General features: G+C 46.5%; 2 protein-coding genes across 2 annotated transcripts in view; both read right to left on the bottom strand.

The window, feature by feature from the left end:
* LOC143989513 (uncharacterized) overlaps positions 1-22,363 on the bottom strand; it is a 283,774-nt gene that overhangs the window by 122,699 nt on the left and 138,712 nt on the right. The gene's annotated exons all lie outside the window — the stretch shown is intronic.
* Positions 1,673-20,860, bottom strand: LOC143989425 (uncharacterized). Its single transcript, XM_077489549.1, has 8 exons — positions 20,753-20,860; positions 12,068-12,174; positions 11,515-11,649; positions 11,305-11,428; positions 11,091-11,188; positions 10,812-11,012; positions 10,522-10,657; positions 1,673-3,619 (listed from the first exon to the last, which is right to left on the bottom strand). Exons 1-8 carry the CDS (start codon positions 20,853-20,855, stop codon positions 2,319-2,321), a joined length of 2,205 nt encoding a protein of 734 aa, XP_077345675.1. The 5' UTR covers positions 20,856-20,860; the 3' UTR covers positions 1,673-2,318.

The following is a 22,363-nucleotide window of genomic DNA, read 5'->3' as shown; positions in this document are numbered from 1 at the left end:
TCATACAGTCCATATAAACCTCAAACTTGAAGAACTGGCTATGGAGAACTGGAGAACTGCCTATGTGAATGTTATACTAAGCATGATTATTGTTAAATCTTACCATATACAGCAGTGATCTCAACTGGCGGCTGCAGCTGTTGCGTAACTACAAGTCCCATGAGGCATTGCAAGGCTGACATTTACAAGCAGGCAGAGGCATGATGGGACTTGTAGTTGCACAACAGCTGAAGGGCCCCCAGTTTGAGACCCCTGATATACAGTCTACTTTTACTAATTCTATGAGTGCACTGCTTATACTAGCTGCTTGTTGAATGAATACTCTGACATTTTTGTCTTTGCTAATATAGTACCTTTTAATATGGTGTCACACTGTCCACATACATCAACAGTGGATTCCTCGTGTAGGCGGTTCATAGGTATGTTTTATACTGTTTTGACAACTTGTCTTTATTCCCAAATACTTTATACAATGTGGACTGTACTTCTTTTTCACTTTCTTCCTATGAAATGTTATAAAATAAGATTAAACATAATTTGGTATCAACACTGAAATAGAGCTCTTGATTTCAACCTTTATATCATTAAAATAAATTGAACAACATTGGCCCCAAGACAGAACCATGGGGGTCAACATTTTAGAGAATGGGGCATTTATCACTACTCTCTAAGACCCGTTCATGTAACCAGTTCCCTACCCATGTACATTCAATTTCATCAACTGCAACAGAACCCATTGTATAGATTAAACATTTATGAGGTACAAAATCTAGATAGACTACAGTACATCCGCTGGACTTCCACCATCCAAATTCTCACTTCCTTCCACATAGAGTAATAACAGGCTGATCTGACAAGAACGGTCTTTTATAAATTCATGCTGGATATCACTTATGATATCTTTATCACAGACACATTTCTGCAGAGAGTTTCTTTCCTTTCCCTCAAATACCTTACATACTATCAGTGGCGTAACTAGAACCTTCAGGGCCCCGATGCAAGAAACCATGAAGGGCCCCCCTGAACCCCAACCAAGGCCCTTCCCTCCGAGTCTGGCGGTGGAACTCCAGGGCGTGGTCACAGGTATGACCTTTGTGAGCCCTGTAGTTCCACCACTGGTATCAGTAGTTTTTATTTATTTTTTAAAATTTTTAGGTGCCCCATTGGGGGACTGTCCCTAGGCAGGATTGGGTCCCCGTCCCCAGAAGAGATGAGGTCCTTTTCTCCAGGGCAGATGAAGTTACTGCCCCCAGGTGAGAAGGGGTCCCTGTCCCCAGGGGAGGTGGGGGTCCCTGTCTCAACGTGAGAAGGGGTCCCTGTCCCCAGGGGGATATGGAGGGGGGTATGTAATAGTGTGTGCTAGCTGCCTATGCTGCTGGCGGCCATATATAGAGGGGGCTTCATGGGCCCCCTGCATCACAGGGCCCAGTTGCGGTCGCGACTGCTGCACCCCCTATAGTTACGCCCCTGCATACTATTAATGTTAGGCTGACTGGTCTGTAGTTTCTTGGTAAACATCTTAATATCCCCCAGAGCAGTGCTCAGCTCTCTATGCCCTTTGACAATCTCTTGCCTATTAGCCTTAAAACTGGATTTAATTGATTTTAAAGATTCTGTTCCCATTAACTTCAGTGGGGTTCGGATTAAACATAATTTGGTATCAACACTGAAATAGAGCTCTTGATTCCAACCTTTATATCATTAAAATAAATTGAACAACATTGGCCTCAAGACAGAACCCTGGGGGGCCAACAATTTCGAGAATGAGGCATTTATCACTACTCTCTACGACCCGTTCATGTAACCAGTTCCCTACCCATGTACATTCAATTTCATCAACTGCAACAGAACCCATTTTATAAATTAAACAATTATGAGGTACAAAATCTAGATAGACTACAGTACATCCACTGGACTTCCACCATCCGAATTCTCACTTCCTTCCACATAGAGCAATAACAGGTTGGTCTGACAAGAACAGTCTTTTATAAATTCATGCTGGATGTCACTTATGATATCTTGATCACAGACACATTTCTGCAGAGAGTTTCTTTCCTTTCCCTCAAATACCTTACATACTATTGATGTTAGGCTGACTGGTCTGTCGTTTCTTGGTAAACATCTTAATATCCCCCAGGGCAGTGCTCAGCTCTATATGCCCTTTGACAATCTCTTGCCTATTAGCCTTAAACCTGGATTTAATTGATTTTAAAGATTCTGTTCCCATTAACTTCAGTGGGGTTCGGATTATCATCCAGAACCTAGGAGCAGTCCACCAAAGCTCCCATGAACTGAACCCAGGAATGTTTGACTCATCCCTACACCACTCTGTGAGACTTCTGATGTATAACAAGGCTCGGTTTCCGCTTATAACATTTTCCACACTCAGTGCAGGAATATGGCTTTTCACCTGTGTGAGATCTCTGATGTTTAACAAGGTCTGAATTTTGTAAAAAACATTTTCCGCATTCGGTGCAGGAATACGGCTTTTCCCCTGTGTGGATCTTCTGATGTAGAACAAGGCCTGATTTCCATGAAAAACATTTCCCACACTCAGAGCAGGAATACGGCTTCTTGCCGGTGTGAAATTTCTGATGTAAGTTAAGTGAGAACAACCGTGAAAAACATTTCCCACACTCAGGGCAAGAATATGGATTATCCACGTGCAATCTCTGATGTGTAACAAGCTGTGATTTCTTAGAAAAACATTTTATGCATTCGGGACAGGAATACGGCTTCTCCCCAGTGTGAGATCTCTGATGCTTAACAAGGTCTGAATTTTGTATAAAACATTTTCCGCATTCGGGGCAGGAATACGGCCTTTCCCCTGTGTGAAATCTCTGATGTAAAACAAGGCCTGACCTCCATGAAAAACATTTCCCACACTCAGAGCAGAAATAAGGCTTCTCGTTTGTGTGAGATCTCTGATGTAAATTCAGTGAGTACAACCGTGAAAAACATTTTCCACACTCGGGGCAGGAATGGGGCTTCTCCCCCGTGTGCAACCTCTGATGTATAACAAGAAGTGAATTCTTTGAAAAACATTTCCCACACTCAGGGCAAGAATACGGCTTCTCCCCCATGTGCAATCTATGATGTTTAACAAGCTCTGATTTCCATGGAAAACTTTTCCCACACTCAGGACAGGAATACGGCTTCTCCCTTGTGTGAATCCTCTGATGTATAACAAAATGTGATTTCTGTGTAAAACATTTCTCACATTCAGTGCAAGAATACGGCTTTTCCCCTGTGTGAGATCTTTTATGTCTAACAAGATTTGATTTCTTTGTAAAACATTTCCCGCACTCAGAACAGGGAAGAAGCTTTCCACCAGTGTGAGATCTCTGATGTACAGTAAGACTTAATTCAGAGATAAAACATTTCCCACATTCAGGACAGGAACATTTCTCCTCCCCCTGAATTCCGGCACCATCCCTCACAGTACGAGGTTGCTCAGAGTCAGAGGGATTTGATGGTCCATCCACACTGTGAAGTCCTCCATCCATAGCTGAGCTCATTGTCTTTTCTCCTGCACAATCTCTTGTGATGTCCTCATCTTCCATTTTACAACCTGGAGATAAAGTGATACGATCCTTTGAGGGTTTCCCAATGGTGTGTCCTGGAAAAATATGAAAACATGATCAATAGATAAAAAATTGTTAGATCATTTAAAACAAAAGCTTTTTTGGTCCTGCTTCTCCGCTGAGTCACAGAAGTGCACCTATGTTTGAACTGATGTGACCCAGAATTAGCTGACGGTGCAAAAGCTTGCCGTCATTTGAGGTCACAGAGCCGCTCCAGGCACTGGAAGAATTCCGTCCATCCTGTTGCGATTTACCCAGCTGCCTAATTGACAGCTGGCTACAGATCTTAGCATGCGGGTGAGGGCCAAAGTCATCTGCACCTGCCCCCTCCCTAGCTCAGAACTCCAGTGAATGTTCAACGGAGCAGAATGGAGAGCAGTGACTAACATTCACTGCTCAGTGCTCTGAGCTGGCCGAGAACAAAGTGATTAGTGCTCATGTGATTGCTCAGTTCTCAGTCTAGGCCCTTGTACACACGGTCGGACATTCCGACAACAAAATCCGTCGGATTTTGTCTGAAACTTGTGTTGCATACACACGGTTCGGACAAAGTTGTCAGAAAATCCGGTCGTACGCAACGTGACGATGTTATTTCGTTACGACGGGACTGCGTTCAGGCTAGTAGCCAATAGCTTTGGTTTAGGAATTTGATCTGAGCATGCGTGGCACTTTGTCCGATCGGAATTCTCTACACACAATCGGACGAAGTCCGATCGGATCATGTTGTCGGAAAGTTTTACAGCCCAGCTCTAAAACTTTGTCCGTCGGATATTCCGACGGAAACAGTCCGATGGAGCCCACACACAGTCGGATTATCTGACAACACGGTCCGATCGGACATTTTCCATCGGAATGTCCGACCGTGTGTACAAGGGCTTAGAGCCAATGTGGGGCAGCAGCAGCATCACACGTATGCTTCAGCATTGAGGTGAGTAATTACATTTGTTTTCCTATCTACCCCAAACTTGTTCAAGCCCCAACTTGTTCATGCCCCGACTTAGTTGGGGTAGGCGGAACACTTTGGTGGGGGTGGGTCAGCCCGACCCTTGACCTCTGTGGAACATGCCTGCTGACCTTTGGGGGAGGTCCGTATTCCAATCACTGAGTCCTAACCTTGTTCTTCTAGGGGAAACCTTAACCCCTAAACCCTAACCCCTGACCCCTTTAAATCAAGATACCATCTAGATAAAGTACATTTTAGTGAGCAGATGTTCTCTGTGGATGATCCAACCAGCTGTGACTTTCGTTTTTCAATAAAAGGGCCTTTGTTCCTCCCAGATCCCTTCTATATTTACATAGACTTGTCAGAAGAGCAGGAACCAATGGGAACTGGGAGGTGTATGCTCTTCACACAACCACAAGTCTAGTCAAGGGGTTTTTTGATAAGCGAGAGGTTCAAATTCCAGACTTGTAGAACCTTTAGCACAGAACAAGTGACCATGAGTCTAGGCTTCTGGTGATAAGTAGCACTGGAGGGTATTTAGAGAAACTTTTTTTATTGAAAAAATGTATTTCAGTTTTTTATGTTCGTCCTTATTTTTCATCTCAACAACACTGTAAAATTATTATTTTTTGTTTTCTGTTAACCTTCAGCTGCAAGTCTGTTCGAGGAAGAGGGACCAAGGCTTAATCTGTGTTATTATATCTGTGCTACTGTAACTAGGAGGAAAACACAACCTAATACTGCCAGATGAACCCCAGAATTGACATAAACAGGGATGAGGTCCCAGAGGTTGCCTGTTCGGAGTTTGGATGAAAGCCTAACTAAATGGGTTTTCTCTGAGCCAAACCTCTGGCTGAAGCGGAAAGTGAAACATTTGGCAGCAGTATTACTACCAAGGCTATATGTGAGAGCAGTGGAAGCTGGTGCTTTCTTTTGGGAGGCCAAACAAAAAACCTGACCCCACCTTCTCTTAAGGTCGGTTGGTCAAACCTCCCCCCCCCGATTGGCAAACAAACACCCTCCTGTCGCTTGCCTGTCCACCCACCAGCTCTGCACTTACCTCATCCAGCTTCAGCGGCTTCACTCTGCTTCTGCTCCTGGCTAATACGGTCACTTCTCCTCTTGGCCAATTGGGTCTTAAAGGAGAAGTATAGCCAAAGCTCATTTGGCTGGGCTTCTCTTATGGGTCACAGGAGTTCAATTCGTTTTGCACTCCTGTGACCCGTTTTCAGCAGAAGTAGGCTCTCTGCTGACATTGTGGAAATCGTTCCAGGGTCTGTGTCATCACAACAATGGAAGTCGGGATCCGCTAGGTCCCTGGAATCAACACCCAGCTAAGCCTCTCAGCAAGCCACTGAGAGCCTGAAGCTGGCCGCTCCGCCCCCTCCACAGCTCATCGCTCCAATGAGCGAGGAGAGAGCAGAGCAGAGAGCTGTGACTGAAATCCATGTGTCAGGCACCATGCATGTAGATTAGGGGCCAGGCGCGTGGATTAGGAGGGTGGCACCCCTAATGGAGCTGCCACCAATGTGTGAGAGCTTTCCACTCAAGCTGGTTGTTTGGGATCCAGCTGCTGCCAGTGTTCCAACAACTAGTGACGTATCCCGGACCATTCAGTGGTCAGCAGAGTAGTACCCACTGACAGGTGAATGTAAACAAAGAGGAGAGACAACGTTAAAAAGACAAACAAGATAAAGTTGGGCGATCCCCCAAAAATTCATACCAGACCCTTAAAGTTTAATATGTTTGGTATGGATTTTAAGAGGAAATCCCATGCAAAAAAAAATAAAAAGTGTGAGACCATTTTTGAGCATGCAGCCTAAGCTCTTGTACACCCGGTCGGACATTCTGACGGAAAATGTCCGATCGGACCATGTTGTCGGATAATCCGACCATGTGTGGGCTCCATCGGACTGTTTCCGTCGGAATATCCGACGGACCAAGTTTTCCAGCTTGGCTATAAAACTTTCCGACAACATGATCCGATCGGACCTTGTCCGATCATGTGTAGAGAATTCCGATCTGACAAAGTGCCACGCATGCTCAGATCAAATTCCTAGACCAAAGCTATTGGCTACTAGCCTGAACGTAGTCCCGCCGTAACGAAATAACGTCATCACGTTCTGAACGATCGGATTTTCCGACAACTTTGTCCGACCGTGTGTATGCAACAGTTTCGGACAAAATCCGTCGGACAAAATCCGACAGATTTGGTTGTCGGAATGTCCGACCGTGTGTACAAGGGCTAACAGACAAGGAAAGGAGGACCCCGCTCCTGAACCATACCAGATTACATGCCCTCAATTTGGGGGGGTACCCTGAAAAAGCACCTTGTCTCCATGTTGATGAGAAGGGCTTCTTCCCCACAATCTAGGCCTGGTACAGTGCCTTGAAAAAGTATTTGTATCTTTTTCCTCATTTTCCTCATTTTGTCATGTTATAACCAAAACCTAAATGTATTTTATTGGGATTTTGTGCGATAGACCAACACAAACTGGCCCATAATTGTGACGTGGAAGGAAAATTATAAATGTTTTTCACATTTGTTTACAATTAAATATGTAAAAAGTGTGGTGTGCATTTGTATTCAGCCCCCCTGAGTCAATACTTTGTAGAGCCTCCTTTCTTTGCAATTACAGCTGCAAGTCTTTTTGGGGATGTCTCTACCAGCTTTGCACATCTAGAGAGGGACATTTTTGCCCATTCTTCTTTGCAAAATTGCTCAAGCTCTGTCAGATTGGATGGAGAGCGTCGGTGAACAGCAATTCTCAAGTCTTGCCACAGATGCTCAATTGGATTTAGGTCTGGACTTTGACTGGGCCATTCTAACACATGAATATGCTTTTATCTAAACCATTCCATTGTAGCTCTGGCTGTATGTTTAGGGTCGTTGTTCTGCTGGAAGGTAAACCTCCACCCCGGTCTCAAGTCGTTTGCAGACTCTAACATGTTTTCTTCTAAGATTGCCCTGTATTTGGCTCCATCCATCTTCCCATCAACTCTGACCAGCTTCCCTGTCCCTGCTGAAGAAAAGCATCCCCACAACATGATGCTGCCACCACCATGTTTCACGGTGGGGATGGTGTGTTCAGGGTGATGTGCAGGGTTAGTTTTCTGCCACATATGGCGTTTTGCTTTTAGGCCAAAAGGTAAAATGATGGTCTCATCTGACCAGAGCATGTTATTCCACATGTTTGCTGTGTCCCCCACATGGCTTCTTACAAACTGCAAACGGGACTTCTTATGGCTTTCTTTCACCAATGTCTTTCTTCTTGCCACTCTTCCATAAAGGCCAGATTTGTGGAGAGCATGACTAATAGTTGTCCTGTGGACAGAATCTCCCACCTGAGCTGTGGATCTCTGCAGCTCCTCCAGAGTTATCATGAGCCTCTTGGCCGCTTCTCTGATTATTGCCCTCCTTGTTCGGCCTGTCAGTTTAGGTGGACGGCCATGTCTTGGTAGGTTTGCAGGTGTGCCATACTCTTTCCATTTTCGAATGATGGATTGAACAGTGCTCCGTGAGATGTTCAAAGCTTGGGATATTTTTTTATAACCTAACCCTGATTTAAACTTCTCCACCACTTTATCCCTGACCTGTCTGATGTGTTCCTTGGCCTTCATGATGTGGTTTGTTCACTACGGTTCTCAAAAAAACCTGAGGGCTTCACAGAACAGCTGTATTTATACTGAGATTAAACTACACACAGGTGGACTCCAGTGGCGTTGTTAAGGGGTGGCTATTGAGGCTGGAGCCCCAAATCTGGGGCCCATAGCCCCGAGTCCAGGTTCGGCCCTACCATGAGAGAGTCACAGGCTACTGGACACATAGCTTCCCGCACAGCCACGGCACTCTCACTGAGTCTGCACTCCATACCTCAGTGACACAGCCAGAGCCCTGGGATCAGTGTGAGAGTCAGTCTCCTCCCTTGCTCTGCCCATATCACAGAGTCGAGAGGAACTTTCTCACACAAATCCCTCCTGAGCTGGTAAGTGCAGACCATATGGAGAGGGAGGGGGGAAACTCTGTATACTCAGCCTATCTGTATATACCCAGCCTCTCTGTATACATAATTCACATCTGGTGGCAGATGACGAGACAAGCTCTCTGGTGACTCTGATGTAATGAGGGAGGCTTTGGGGACCCCTATGTAATAATATATAATGTTTTTTATATATATATATATATATATATATATATATATATATATATAAATTATACACACACGTATATTATATACATGTGTATGCCCGCCCAAGCGTATGACTTTCATTACGTCGCTGCTATGGGCTCTAGCCCCAGATATTTTGTAGACCTAGAAATGCCCCTGGTGGACTCTATTTACAAATTAGGGGACTTCTGAAGGCAATTGGTTCCACTAGATTTTAGTTAGGGGTCTCAGAGTAAAGGGGGCTGAATACAAATGCACGCCACACTTTTCACATATTTATTTGTGAAAAAAAAAAATTAAAATCCATTTATCATGTTCCTTTCACTTTACAATTATGTGCCACTTTATGTTGGTCTATCACATAAAATCCCAATAAAATACATTTGTATTTTTGCGTTTAACATGACAAAATATGGAAAATCTCAAGGGGTATGAATACTTTTTCAAGGCACTGTAATTGCTGGGGTCTGCTGTTTAGAGGCTTATCAGAATCTGAAAGCCACCTTTAAAGTAAGGGGACCCCAGATATTCATCTCCATATGTGAATAGGTTTACATAGTACTCGGCACATTCACAAAAAAAGGAAAGTAAATAAACACACACACACACTTTGATAAGTCCTTTATTAAAAGAAAAAATGTACCACAATGACAATCCATCATCAATGCTGTTACAAGTCAATTGTAATGAATGAAAAAAGATGCCAACAAGATCTCCTTACGACTGCTTACCACAATTGACAGCTTTAGCTGAATATAACCAATGAGAGAGGGTATAATGGGTGACCATTATGGAAATGATCATTTTAGGTCAATGATGTCACTTGGAATCCCCTATGATATCACTGACCAAATCTGGTCCACATTTGATCAAAGATGTCAGCCGAGAGGTCCCGCCTCTTTGTTTCCATTAGACTGCAGGGCCCAGGAGCTGTCATTCCCAGCAAGTGAGCGACAGGTTCAGATGTGTGTTCACGTTTTTTTCTAACATCAGGTCAGTAAGTATCATTCATCATTAATGATGTGGATCTGCATTGCTAGACAACGTGACTGATGATAGTTCTACATCATGGGACTTTTTTACATTTTTTTTTTTTTTAATAAAGGATTTGCTTAAAAGTGGGTCTGCATGTTTATTTACTTAACGTTAGGGTTACTCTCATTAGAGAGGCCATTATCTGGGGCTTCGCTTCGTTTTTTAAAGAGGACTTCCATATTCCGGCAAGCCCCCCCCCCCCCAAAACCAACGGCCAGGGTTGTAAGGGAAATGCCCATGTCCTTATCAAACAAGGTACACCCCTTATGGAGAGGGAGTGTGGCATTTTCTGATACTAGAGGGGGTGCACCAGCAAATATGCCACATTTAGGCTGGATTAACACCTATGCATTTTTAGTGCTTTTTACATTTTGCAGATTTGCACTACAGAACGTGTTCCATAGGAAACCATGTTAAATGGACTGTAGTGCAAAATGCAAAATGCACTAAAAATGCATAAGTGTGAATCAAGCCTTAGACCACACCTAAAGCCCATCCCTACTCTTACCTTCCATCCCAGCAAGACTGTTAATAGAGTTTTATGTTCATATTTTGCTTTAAGTCTCCTAAAAAGAAGAGGGGCCAGTATCCAAAAGGGACAATCTGTATTATCACATCTGTGCTACTGTGCCCGTGCCAGCTAACCCCCAGAATCTACATAAATCATGAGGGGAAAAAAAATAATGTGCAGGATGGGTATCAGTGACTATTATCAATCTATTATTGGCTGAGATCACTTATTTCTCGCCCTAACAGAGCAGAGATAACAGAAGAATATATTATTACTCACCTGTGCTGATCTCTGTAGGAGTGTCCTCCTCTTTGAATGTCCTCATCATGCTAGCCTCCTCCGTATATTGCTGATCATCCCTCAGATACATCTCTTCTACTTCACCCTCAACTTTCATGTTCATCAGATCTTCACCCTAAACCAACAGAATGGCAGAAAATAACATCTGTAAAATAGAAGTATTTATGATGTGAGATCACATAGAAAATATCATCTTGTAGAGTAAACAACATCGTCTCCACATGTCAGAGTTCAATCATTTTATGTTCCAGACCCTCAACTCCACCTACCTGATGATGGTGAGGGATGGTGTTACCTTCCTGCGTGGAATCCCGGGAATACAGAGGACAGACACAGCTCTGTGATGCATTTCTGTTATTAGGCGGATCCATCATAATGTCTTTGTAGGGATCCCTGTGTCCTTCAGAACGTTCCTCCATCACAGCATCCTCCTCTTTAACAACAATATTATCATCCCTGAGGTTTCCACTCTGAATATATAATAAACATTCATTGTAACAAACATGCTGTGTATAAATCAGAACTGCCAATGATTGTTAATCATCTACCTGATGATGGTGGGGGATGGTGTGATCTTCCTGTGGGGAATCCCGGGAATACAGAGGACGGAGACATCTCTCTGGTGGGTTCCCATTACTGGATCCATCTGTAGGAAACACACACACTGACTGAATACATTGTTTCTATGTGTTTATCAGATGATGGGGGATCTAGGTGGAGCCTCCGTACTGCTCTCTCCTTTACAATAAAGTCTCCTCTTACCCGGTGATGTGAGGGGCGGCTGATTGTCCATCATGACGTCCTTGTAGAGATCCTTGTGTCCTTCTAAATACTCCCACTCCTCCATGGAGAAATAGACAGTGACATCCTGACACCTTATAGGAACCTGACACACACAATGATACAGTCACCATCCAGACACATCCCTTGTCTGTTACTGGATAATGTCCCAGAATTCCCGGCACCGCTCACCTCTCCTGTCAGCAGCTCCATCATCTTCTTGGCAACTTCTAGAATCTTCTTTTTGATGTTTATCTCAGGTTTTAGGGAGTCACATGGGGGCACTGTGATGGTCATATGATCTCCAGACTTCATAAGAGGAAATCTCTGTATGCAAGAAAAAAAATAACATAATGTCACATTCCCAGAAACCTCCTCACCTCTCCGGTCAGGTCTGTGTTTTATTAATAGAGATAAGAGTGATGTCATGTGACCTCCCAGAATCCTCCTCACCTCTCCGGTCAGGTCTGTGTTTTATTAATAGAGATGAGAGGGATGTCATGTGACCTCCCAGAATCCTCCTCACCTCTCTGGTCAGGTCTGTGTTTTATTAATAGAGATAAGAGTGATGTCATGTGACCTCACAGAATCCTCCTCGCCTCTCTGGTCAGGTCTGTGTTTTATTAATAGAGATGAGAGGGATGTCATGTGACCTCCCAGAATCCTCCTCACCTCTCTGGTCAGGTCTGTGTTTTATTAATAGAGATAAGAGTGATGTCATGTGACCTCCCAGAATCCTCCTCACCTCTCCGGTCAGCAGGTAGATGATCTCCAGGGCGAGGTTTAGTATCTTCTCAGTCATGTGACTCCGGTCCTCCTTCATCCTCATTGATGTGATCTTTGTGGGTTTATCTGTAGATGAAGAATTATTTGTACTGTATTGGTTGTAAAATATTAGGATGGGGAGGAAGGGGTTAATTGTTGTGTTTCCCCCATTGAGGAGTGATGCATGTGTAGGGAGCTGCTTTCCTCTGTGTCTTTGTTTGTAAATAGCTGTTGCTTGGTAAATACTGGGCAGCACAGTGGTGTAGTGGTTAGCACGTTCGCCTATCGGCAAAAGGGTCACCAAACCCTGTGCATAATGCACTCCTGAACCTACAGTCATGTGCTTAACCACTTGACCTCCAGAGGATATGCCCCCCTTCATAAACAGGCTATTTTTTGCGATATGGCACTGTGTTACTTTAACTGACAAATTGCGCGGCTGTGCAATGCTCTACCCAAATAGAGCTTTCTTTTAGTCCTATTTCATTACTTTTTGTGCTATAAAACAAAAACAATTTTGAAAAAAAAAAAAAACAATAGTTTTGACTTTCTGCTATAAAACATATCCTATAAAAATGTAAAAAAATAAGATTTCTTAATCAATTTAGGCCAATGTGTTTTCTGCTACATATTTTTGTTTAAAAAAAAAAAAAAAAAAAAAAAATCACAATAAGTGTATATTATGTTCTCGTATACTGACAGGGAAGGAGGCGCATGGCCTTACTAGGCCATGGCTTCATATAAAGTCCCACCAATCCCCTTCTCCTCTCCCCTCTTTATAGTATCTAATCTGTTCTTGATTTTTTTTAGATCACGGCATGATGTGTTGCTTTTTGAGATCTTTTAGCGTGGTTCACTTTGTCAGACAGCTTCTATTTAAGTGATTTTTTGATTCAACAGGTCTGGCAATAATCAGGCCTGGGTGTGGCAAGTGAAATTTAACTCAGCTTTCCAAAAAATTGTGGTTAATCACATTCATGATTCAGCGTGGGAGGGGGCAATTACTTTTTCAAATAGGGCCAGGCAGGTTTGAACAGCTTTTTTCCCTTAGTAAATGAAATAATAATCTACAAAACTGTATATTGGATTTATTTGAGTTATCTTTGTGTAATATTAAATTTGTTTGATGATCTGAACCATTTAAGTGTGAGAAATATGCAAAAAAAATAACAAATAATCAGGAGGGGACAAATACTTTTTCGCAAATATCGTTTTATTAGTATTTTGAACAAAGAAAACATACATTGGGAAAGCCCAAAAACAAAGAACAGTAAGTACAACAGGAGAGACAAAAGAGGTCGCAGCCTCACAGACACGCTATACAGGTATTGGCATGGGAACATATAGAATATCAGCAAAACATGTCCTACTCACTGGCCTTGGAGGCCAATCCCTCCAGGTCGGGACCGGCAAAGATGCCCCCGCCTCTTTATAGGAAGCGATCACGCCGAAGCCTAACCTAGCGCTTCGGCATAAGGTCATTGGAAGCATGATCGGAGACGCGGCCAAAAAAAAAAAGAGAATGAAGATTAAGGTAAAAGTGAAAGAAAAACAGAAAAAAGAGAAAAAAGGAAGAAAGGGGCGGGGGGGGGGGAAAGGAAGAGATGAGGGGAAAAGGTGGTGGGTAAGGGGGGGGGGGGGGAGGGGAGGGAGGGGCAGGGCGGGATCAGCTTCTCCTACGCGGCATGTCAGACCCCAGTGGCAAGTAAATTAACGGCCAAATAGAGCTTTGCCCTCATCAGAGTATACAAACACGTTCCAGAGAGACCAAGTCTTTCGATAAGTCTCCTGCCGATCATGGGCTGTAAGCACCAGGTCTTCCATTTTATTTATATCCTCCACCTTCCTCACCCACATTGCCACTGAAGGCGGCGTCTGCTGTTTCCAAAGCAAGGGGATACAGGACTTGGCCGCATTCGTTAAGTGACGCAGTATCGATCGTGCGTATGTCCTAGGGGGTATGTCCGAAACATGCAGTAAGAAAAAGGCTGGGTCATTAGGGATCCGCCATTCTGTAAATTTCTGAGATATGGTCCGGACAGCGGCCCAGAACTCCGAAAGCTTAGGGCAGGACCAAAAAACATGAAAAATTGTGCCCCGTCCTTCACGACAGCGCCAGCAGCACTCAGATGTGTCAGGGTAGATAAGGTGAAGGCGACTAGGCGTCAGGTACCACCGGACAAGAATTTTGTAGTTCGTCTCTTGTATTTTGGTACAAATCGAGGACCGCAGAGCGAACCGCAGTATGTTGTTAATTTGAGGTTGCGTGAAAGTGCGGCCCAAGTCTGTCTCCCATTTAGTAAGACCCGCGACGTATGGTGGTTGAGCAGGTGTATTGAGTAGAACATACATTTTAGAAAGGATTCGGGAGATCGGTTCAGTGTCAGAACAGTATTCTTCAAAAGCAGTAAGTGGTCTGGTATAGTCTAGGGGGTTCGAGAGAGAATGAAGAAAGTGATGCAGGCGACTGGCGTTCCAAAAGTCCAGACCATACGAACCTAAGGGGTCCATAAGATCCGGGATGGAAGTCCAGCCATCCCGCATGACAAATTGAGAGGCCATAGAAAGACCGGAGTCCCGTAACGGTCGAAATTGTGCCTGTGATAGCCCCGGTGTAAAACCGGGGTTACCCAAAATTGGAGTCAGCGGGGACGTCGTGGTCGTCAGAGAATGTTGCAGTGCCGCCTTCGCGCCGTGAGAAATCGTGGTGCCTATGAGGGGGTGGGATTTCACCGCTCGTGGTAGTGCCTCATGGCACCAGAGAGCTGTCTTCAATGGAAAGGGGCACTGTTGTTGTTCAATTTGCGCCCATAGTTTAGTATCGAGATTACGTCCCCAGTCCAAAATCCTACCCAAGTGTACGGCAGAGTAGTATTGTTTAACGTCAGGGAGTGCCAACCCCCCATAAGATTTCGGCAGGGAGAGTTGGGATCGAGGTATCCGGGGCCGCTTCTGTGCCCAGACGAACCGGGTGAACAAGGTCTGTACCTGTTTAAAGTACGTGGGCGGAATCCTAATCGGCAGCGCCTGGAAGAGGTACAAAAATTTGGGCAAGATGCACATTTTCAGCAGATTGCACCTACCGAACCACGAATGGATCCCCCTTCGCCATGAGTCCAGAAGCAGCCTCACCTTAGCGAGGAGAGGGGGGAAATTTCGTTCATAGAGGTCCGAAAGGTTCGAGGGGATGCTAGTCCCGAGATAAGTCAGGGTGGCGGACGTCCATTTAAATTGGAAAGAGGATTGTAGAGCAGGCAGTAATCGGGGTGACAACATGAGACCCATAGCTTCCGATTTGGTGAAGTTTATTTTCATGTTAGAGAACTTCCCATATCTCTCAAATTCCCGTAGCAAATTTGGTAACGATATCCCTGGGTTAGACAGCGTAAAAAGCATGTCATCAGCATAAGCTGAAATCTTATGCTGCGACCGTCCCACCCTCACCCCTTGTATGTCGGGGTTAAGCCTAACCACGGCTAGAAAGGGTTCCAGGGATAACGCAAACAAAAGAGGGGATAAGGGGCAGCCCTGCCGCGTCCCATTGGTTATCGTAAAAGGGGTCGAGAGAGTCCCGTTAATTTTAACTTGGGCCGTGGGCGTAGAGTACACTCCAGCTATCCTGTTGAGCATGCGTTCCCCCAGCCCCACATGTCGGAGCACTGCGAACATAAATGACCAATTCACACGGTCAAAAGCCTTTTCGGCGTCCGTGTTCAGCAGAACGCAAGGGGTTCTCGTGGTCGTCGCCACATGGAGCAGATTTAAAACTTTCGTGGTGCTATCACGGGCTTCCCTAGAGGGTATAAAGCCAACCTGATCCAGGTGGATTAAGTGTTGGAGATGGGCAGCTATTCTAGTGGCCAGGATCTTAGTATAAATTTTTAAATCAATGTTTAGAAGAGATATCGGCCTGTAACTACCACAGGACGCAGGATCCTTCCCTTCCTTGGGTATCACCGAGATGTGGGCACTCAAGAAGTCTCTAGGAAAGCACCCGCCCGAGCCTATTGCATTGAATAGCGTGAGCATGGGCGGACCCAGCAGATCTAATAATGTTCTATAGTACTGCAGGGTATAGCCGTCCGGGCCCGGGGCCTTCCCAGGTTTCATGGACCCCATAGCCTTATGAATCTCCACCAGGGTTATCGGGGACTCCAATTCTGCCCTGGCCTCTGGTGAAATAGAGGGCATATGGGATGCTTCAATATAATCCACCATGTCCGACTGCGATTGTGGGTCAGCCTGGAGATTATAGAGAGCGGAATAAAAATCGCGGAATTCCTGAGTGATATCCCGAGGTAAAGTAACCCTCCGTCCCCCTGGCGCAACAACGTGGGGGATATATGTCAAGAGTTTACGCTCTCTTATCAGCCGCGCCAGCAGCTTCCCACATTTGTCACCTGATTCGTAGGCCATTTTACGACAGGATTGCATGGCCGCTTTAGCCCTGTAATACAGAATGTCCGTCACTTGTTTCCGTAAGAATTGTACATCGGTGTCAGAGGAGTGAGTAGGGGCGTGTTTATGTCGGGCTTCTGCTATGTGTAGTTTCTCCAAGAGTTGGTCTAGGAGTTGAGTGCGTTCTCGTTTAAGCCGTGCCCCATGTTTGATAAGAACACCTCTAACCACCGTCTTGTGGGCCTCCCAAAGCACTCCCGGATCACAATCTGGGAGATCATTCTCCCGGAGGTAGTGACGCAATGTCGCGGTCACATCCGCCAGGACCTCTGGGATCTGCAGCAAACTCTCATTGAGGCGCCAGAATCTGGTCGCCAGAGGCGGGGTATCGGACAATAGATAAGTCAAAAAGATCGGTGCATGATCCGACCAAGTCCTGTTTCCAATGGAGGAGTGTTCCACTGCATGTAGTTGGGAGTGAGGGATCATGAAATAGTCAATGCGGGTGTAGACCCGGTGTACAGAAGAGTAAAATGTATAGTCCCGCTCGCTAGAGTGCTGTAGTCTCCAGACATCAATCAGTTGGGAGTTATGGAGCGCCTTCGCAACCCGTTTAAGCTGACTCACTGGCAAAGAGGTACGACCAGCCGAGGTGTCCACAGAGGGCAATAATGGTACATTAAAGTCCCCACCCAACAGTAACTGACCGGCTCTAAAGCCCTGTAGTTTCTCCATAATTCCCTCCACAAAAGTGGCCTGAAGTTCATTAGGCGCATATATGGTTGCCAGAGTCACTTGAACCGTGCCAATGAGTCCTTTCAGGAAAACATAACGGCCAGCAGTGTCTATCAGGGAATCCTGGCATTTCCACGGGAGTTTGTGGGAAAGAAGTATGGAGACCCCTTTCGACTTGGCTGTCGGGTTAATAGAGTGGTATGAGAACGGGTAGTGCCTATTACGGAGGTATGGCAGTGCACGGGATTTAAAATGCGTTTCCTGTATAAAGGCAATATCCGTGTGCAGCCTTTTCAGGTCCGCCAGCAGGATACGCCGTTTTTCGGGTGTATTGAGGCCTTTCGCGTTAAGCGACAAAAGGCGGAGGCGAGATGCGGCCATAACTAGGGAAGGGGAACAGGAGGGGGTGTAAGGGGGACGGGGGCAGCCGGAAAAGGGGTAAGGGGGGGTAAGGGAAAGACAGAGGGGAAGTGGGGGAGGGGGGAGGAGCAGACAAGAAAGAAGTAAAAGACAAGAATGGAAAGAAGTAGAACAGTTATCGGAAACCGGGCCTAATGCCCTACGTCTCCAGTAAAAACTAAATTAGTTATGTGCACACAATGCTTCGAGGGCACAACATACCCTCTAGCAAAACATGCGAGCCTATGGGGGGGAGTGAACCGGGCAGGGAACGCAATAACCAGCTCCCTAAGCCCGCCACCCACCTCGTGGCATCACCATAGCATAATGCATAACTCCAGGTAAAAGTATACATAGTGAAATAGATAAACACAAAAAAAACGTCAAAACAGCAAACATCCCACATGTACCCAGTGAACAGATAATAAGGGCAAAAAACAGGCAAGGAACCACAGAAGCTATAAAGGGAAACCGACCCCAGATGATACATGGCCCAGTCCATACACATCCACAGCCAGGCACGAAAACCGCGCGCCATCTGCAGAGTGCCTACAAATGGGCACCTACCCAGCATCCCCCACCCGCCGCCACACCCAGGAAAATAAGACATGGGGGCCCCCAATGAGTAGCCGAGCCGGGCGATACAAGGCCCCACCCGTGCCAAACCGGACCTAGGTATGGGTGCCACGTACCGGCCGCCTCGCCCCAACACAGAAGACCCAACCCCAAACCCCCCCGCCCCTGCAAACAACCCCCTCCCCCACCAAAACCCCAGCCCCACAGTCATCAGATAGGGGCGCAGCAGCGCTCACCAAGTACCTCTGGGAGGGTATCTCCACAGTCATGTCGGGGGACGATCCACCAGCACCCCACCCCCCCCCACAAGGCCCAAAACCCCCACCCACAGAATACACAATCCTCCTTGAAACGACAGCTCCGCATGATCTCCAAACTGCCGCACAGAAAATAGTCTACCTGGGGCTCTCAGACAGGCGGGCAGGCATCTCCACTGCAGGCCATACGGAACAGGTGGGAGTGGGCAGCAGAGGGCAGAGCAAAACCAAAAGGGGGGGAGGGAGCGGGGGAACCCACCAACAGTCCAGGGATAGGGAGAAGTCGTGCAGTGCGGGGAAGACCCCCCCACAGGCCAGACAATAGTATAGTCCAGGTCCCCCAGAGGACCCCAAGATTCAGAGCAGGAGGCAGGAAGGTCTCAGCAGTTCCAATCAACACCCCCAAACAAGTTACGTGCAAAAATATGTACAACAGTGGGGGGGAGCAGCACAGCAGTTCGGGCAGAGGCGGTGGACCACCGCAACAGTGTGTGGCCCAGGGCAGTGGGGGGGGGGGGAGCCGCATCAGCCATCATGGATGCGACCAGGGGGGAGCTGTCCAAACGCAGCTAGGCACCAGGAGAGCAGGGGTAAAACGGGCCATCCAGGGTGTCAGCGGTATCAGCCGCGGTGAGTGGGAGAGGGGAGGGGGTGAAGTCCCAAAAGAAAAAAGTTACCTCACATTTCCCTGGAGATCTCCGGAGAGGGTGCTCTGGGCCTCCGACGGTTCCTCTGTTGTCTGGGCGGCAGGCCTCCCCGACGTCCAGGACCCGCATCTGTACCCCGAACGCGGGGCAAAGGAGCCAGCCAATCCGGAAGGGTGATGGGGTCCGCCGCCAGAAAGGCAAACAGGTCGGGTAAGGAGCCAGGGTGGCGGAGAGTAAAAAAACGTTGGTCCCTTCGGAACGTGACCGATAAGGGGTAGCCCCAGCGGTAGGTCGCTCCTCTGCGGCGAGCCAGCTCCAGCAGAGGTTTTAACAGTGCTCGCCTCTGCAGCGTCGCACGCGATATGTCCGGCAAGATTTTCAGGTCCACTCCATCGAACTCCACGGCAGGGGCTTCCCAGGCCTTCCGCAGGACTTCCTCCTTATGCAGGTAATGGTGCAGTCGGCAGACTACATCGCGTGGCCTGTCAGGGTCCGTTGATCGTGGGCCAAGGGCTCTATGAACCCTATCAAATTCCAGGCGAGGTGGCAGAACCACCCCAGGGATGCTCCGGAATATCGCTGCTACTGTGTCCGTCAAGTCCTCCGGTCCCGTCGCCTCTGGAAGGCCCCGCAGACGCAGATTATTTCTACGACTGCGGTCCTCAATTTCCTCCAGCCGCAGCTGCTGCTCTAGCAAAGCGTCCGCCTGGGCGTTCCGAACGTCCTCCAAAGCTGCCACCCGTTCTTCCAAGGCCGCCAAGGATGTCTCACCGCCAGTCACTCTGGCGGTCAGGACCTTCACCTCCCCTCGGACGAGAGCTATCTCCTTGCGGTGGGCAGCTTCCACCGCTCCGATAAGCGTGGTTATGTCTGACTTGGTAGGGAGGGAGTGCAATAACGAGCGGAGCTCCTCGTCCAAGTGCAGCGTCGGCGCCGCCACCTGCGGAGGGTCAGTAACTTCCCGGTGGAGATCCACAGGGGTGCTCAGCAGGGGATCCGAGGTGGAGGCACCCGGGTCGAGGTCCGGGGAGGCGCAGACAGCGCGGCCCTCGCTTCCGTGGTCACGTGGCGCCGCCATGACAGGGCCCGGGGAGCGGAGCTGAGAGAGATGGAAAAGCCGCTCGATATCACCGGGTTGCGGTGTGGGAGGAGCCGGTCTAGCAGGGATGCTTTTCCTTTGCGCGGCCCGCTTTTTCGAGGAGGGCATAATGCGGTAATATGGCAAACGTCTACAGAAAAGGTGGGAGACGGCCGGGAGCTCGAGCGATGCACGTCTCTACTCCGCCATGTCCAGGCCACGCCCCCGACAAATACTTTTTCACAGCACTATATACACACATACACACACACACACACACACACACAGTTGTGCTCATAAGTTTACATACCCTGTCAGAATTTATGATTTCTTGGCCATTTTTCAGAGAATATGAATGATAACACAAAAACTTTTCTTTCACTCATGGTTAGTGTTTGGCTGAAGCCATTTATTATCAATCAACTGTGTTTACTCTTTTTCATTAATAATGAAAACAGAAACTACCCAAGTGACCCTGATCAAAAGTTGACATACCCTGGTGATTTTGGCCTGATAACATGCACACAAGTTGACACAAAGGGGTTTAAATGGCTATTAAAGGTAATCATCCTCACCTGTGATCTGTTTGCTTGTAATTAGTGTGTGTTTATAAAAGGCCAATGAGTTTCTGGACTCCTGACAGAACCTTGCAACTTTCATCCAGTGCTGCACTGACATTTCTGGATTCTGAGTCATGGAGAAAGTAAAAGAATTGTCAAAGAATCTGCGGGAAAAGGTAGTTGAACTGTATAAAACAGGAAAGGTATATAAAAAGATATCTGAGTAATTGAGAATATCAATCAGCAGTGTTCAAACTCTAACCAAGAGGTGAAAAATTAGGGTTTCTGTTAAAACCAAACAACGGTCAGGTAGACCAACTAAAATTCCAGCCACAACTGCCAGGAAAATTGTTCGGGATGCAAAGAAAAACCCACAAATAATTTCAGGTGAATCACAAGACTCTCTGAAAACATGTGGTGTTGCTTTTTCAAGATGCACAATAAGGAGGCACTTGAAGAAAGGTGGCATGCATGGTCGAGTCGTCAGAAGAAAGCGATTACTACGCAAATGCCACAAAGTATCCTGCTTAAGATACGCCAAACAGCACAGAGACAAGCCTCAAACCTTCTGGCACAAAGTTTGGAGTGATGAGACAAAAATTTAGCTTTTTGGCCACAACCATAAACACTACATCTGGAGAGGAGTCAACAAGGCCTATGATGAAAGGTCCACCATTCCTACTGTGAAACACGGAGGTGGATCGCTGATATTTTGGGGATGTGTGAGCTACAAAACCACAGGAAATTTGGTCACAATTGATGACAAGATGTTATCAAAAAATACTGGAGGAACATTTGTATTCATCAGCCAGGGGGACATACTTGGACATTCCAACATGACAATGATCCAAAACACAAGGCCAAGTTGACCTGTCATTGGCTACAGGTGAAGGTTCTGGAGAGGCCCATCTCAGTCTCCTGACCTCAATATCATTGAGCCACTCTGGGGAGATCTCAGACTTGCAGTTCATGCAAGACAGCCCAAGAATTTACAGGAACTGAAGGCTTTTTGCCAAGAGGAATGGGCAGCTTTACCATCTGAGAAGATAAAGAGCCTCATCCACAAATACCACAAAAGACTTCAAGCTGTCATTGATGTTACAGGGGGCAATACACAGTATTAAGAACTGGGGTATGTAACATTTTGATCAGGGTCATTTGGGTAGTTTCTGTTGTATTATTTAAAAAGTGTAAATACAGTTGATTGATAATAAATGGCTTCAGCCAAACACTAACCAAGAGTGAAAGAAAAGTTTTGGTGTTATCATTCATAGTCTCTGAAAAATGGCCAAGAAATCATAAATTCTGCCAGGGTATGTAAACTTATAAGCACAACTGTATGTGTGATCCTACGCAGTGCGTCCCGTCTGAAGCAGTAAAACTGCTATAGGGCGGTCGTCAAGTGGTTAAAAATGTTTTTGCATTGGTACATGTTTCCCAGGGCAGCGCCCACTTCCCATGCTATTTTAACACCCCCTTTGCCTATTAGACCACAAAAGGGGCATTTTTAACTGTCATGACACCATGAGCAGAAAAAAAAAGCCAATCACTAGGTTGTGTCAGAGGGACAGTGGTCCAGAAGAGGGCGAGACATCACCCGAGTATCTGTGCCCACCAGTGCCGCCT

This window comes from Lithobates pipiens, unplaced genomic scaffold (assembly GCF_037356315.1).
Source record: "Lithobates pipiens isolate NorthernLeopardFrog02 unplaced genomic scaffold, aLitPip1_a1.2 Scaffold_18, whole genome shotgun sequence".
Lineage (NCBI taxonomy): Eukaryota > Metazoa > Chordata > Amphibia > Anura > Ranidae > Lithobates > Lithobates pipiens.
The sequence above is the reverse complement of the archived record's forward strand: the minus strand, read 5'-3'. Positions and strand labels throughout refer to the sequence as shown.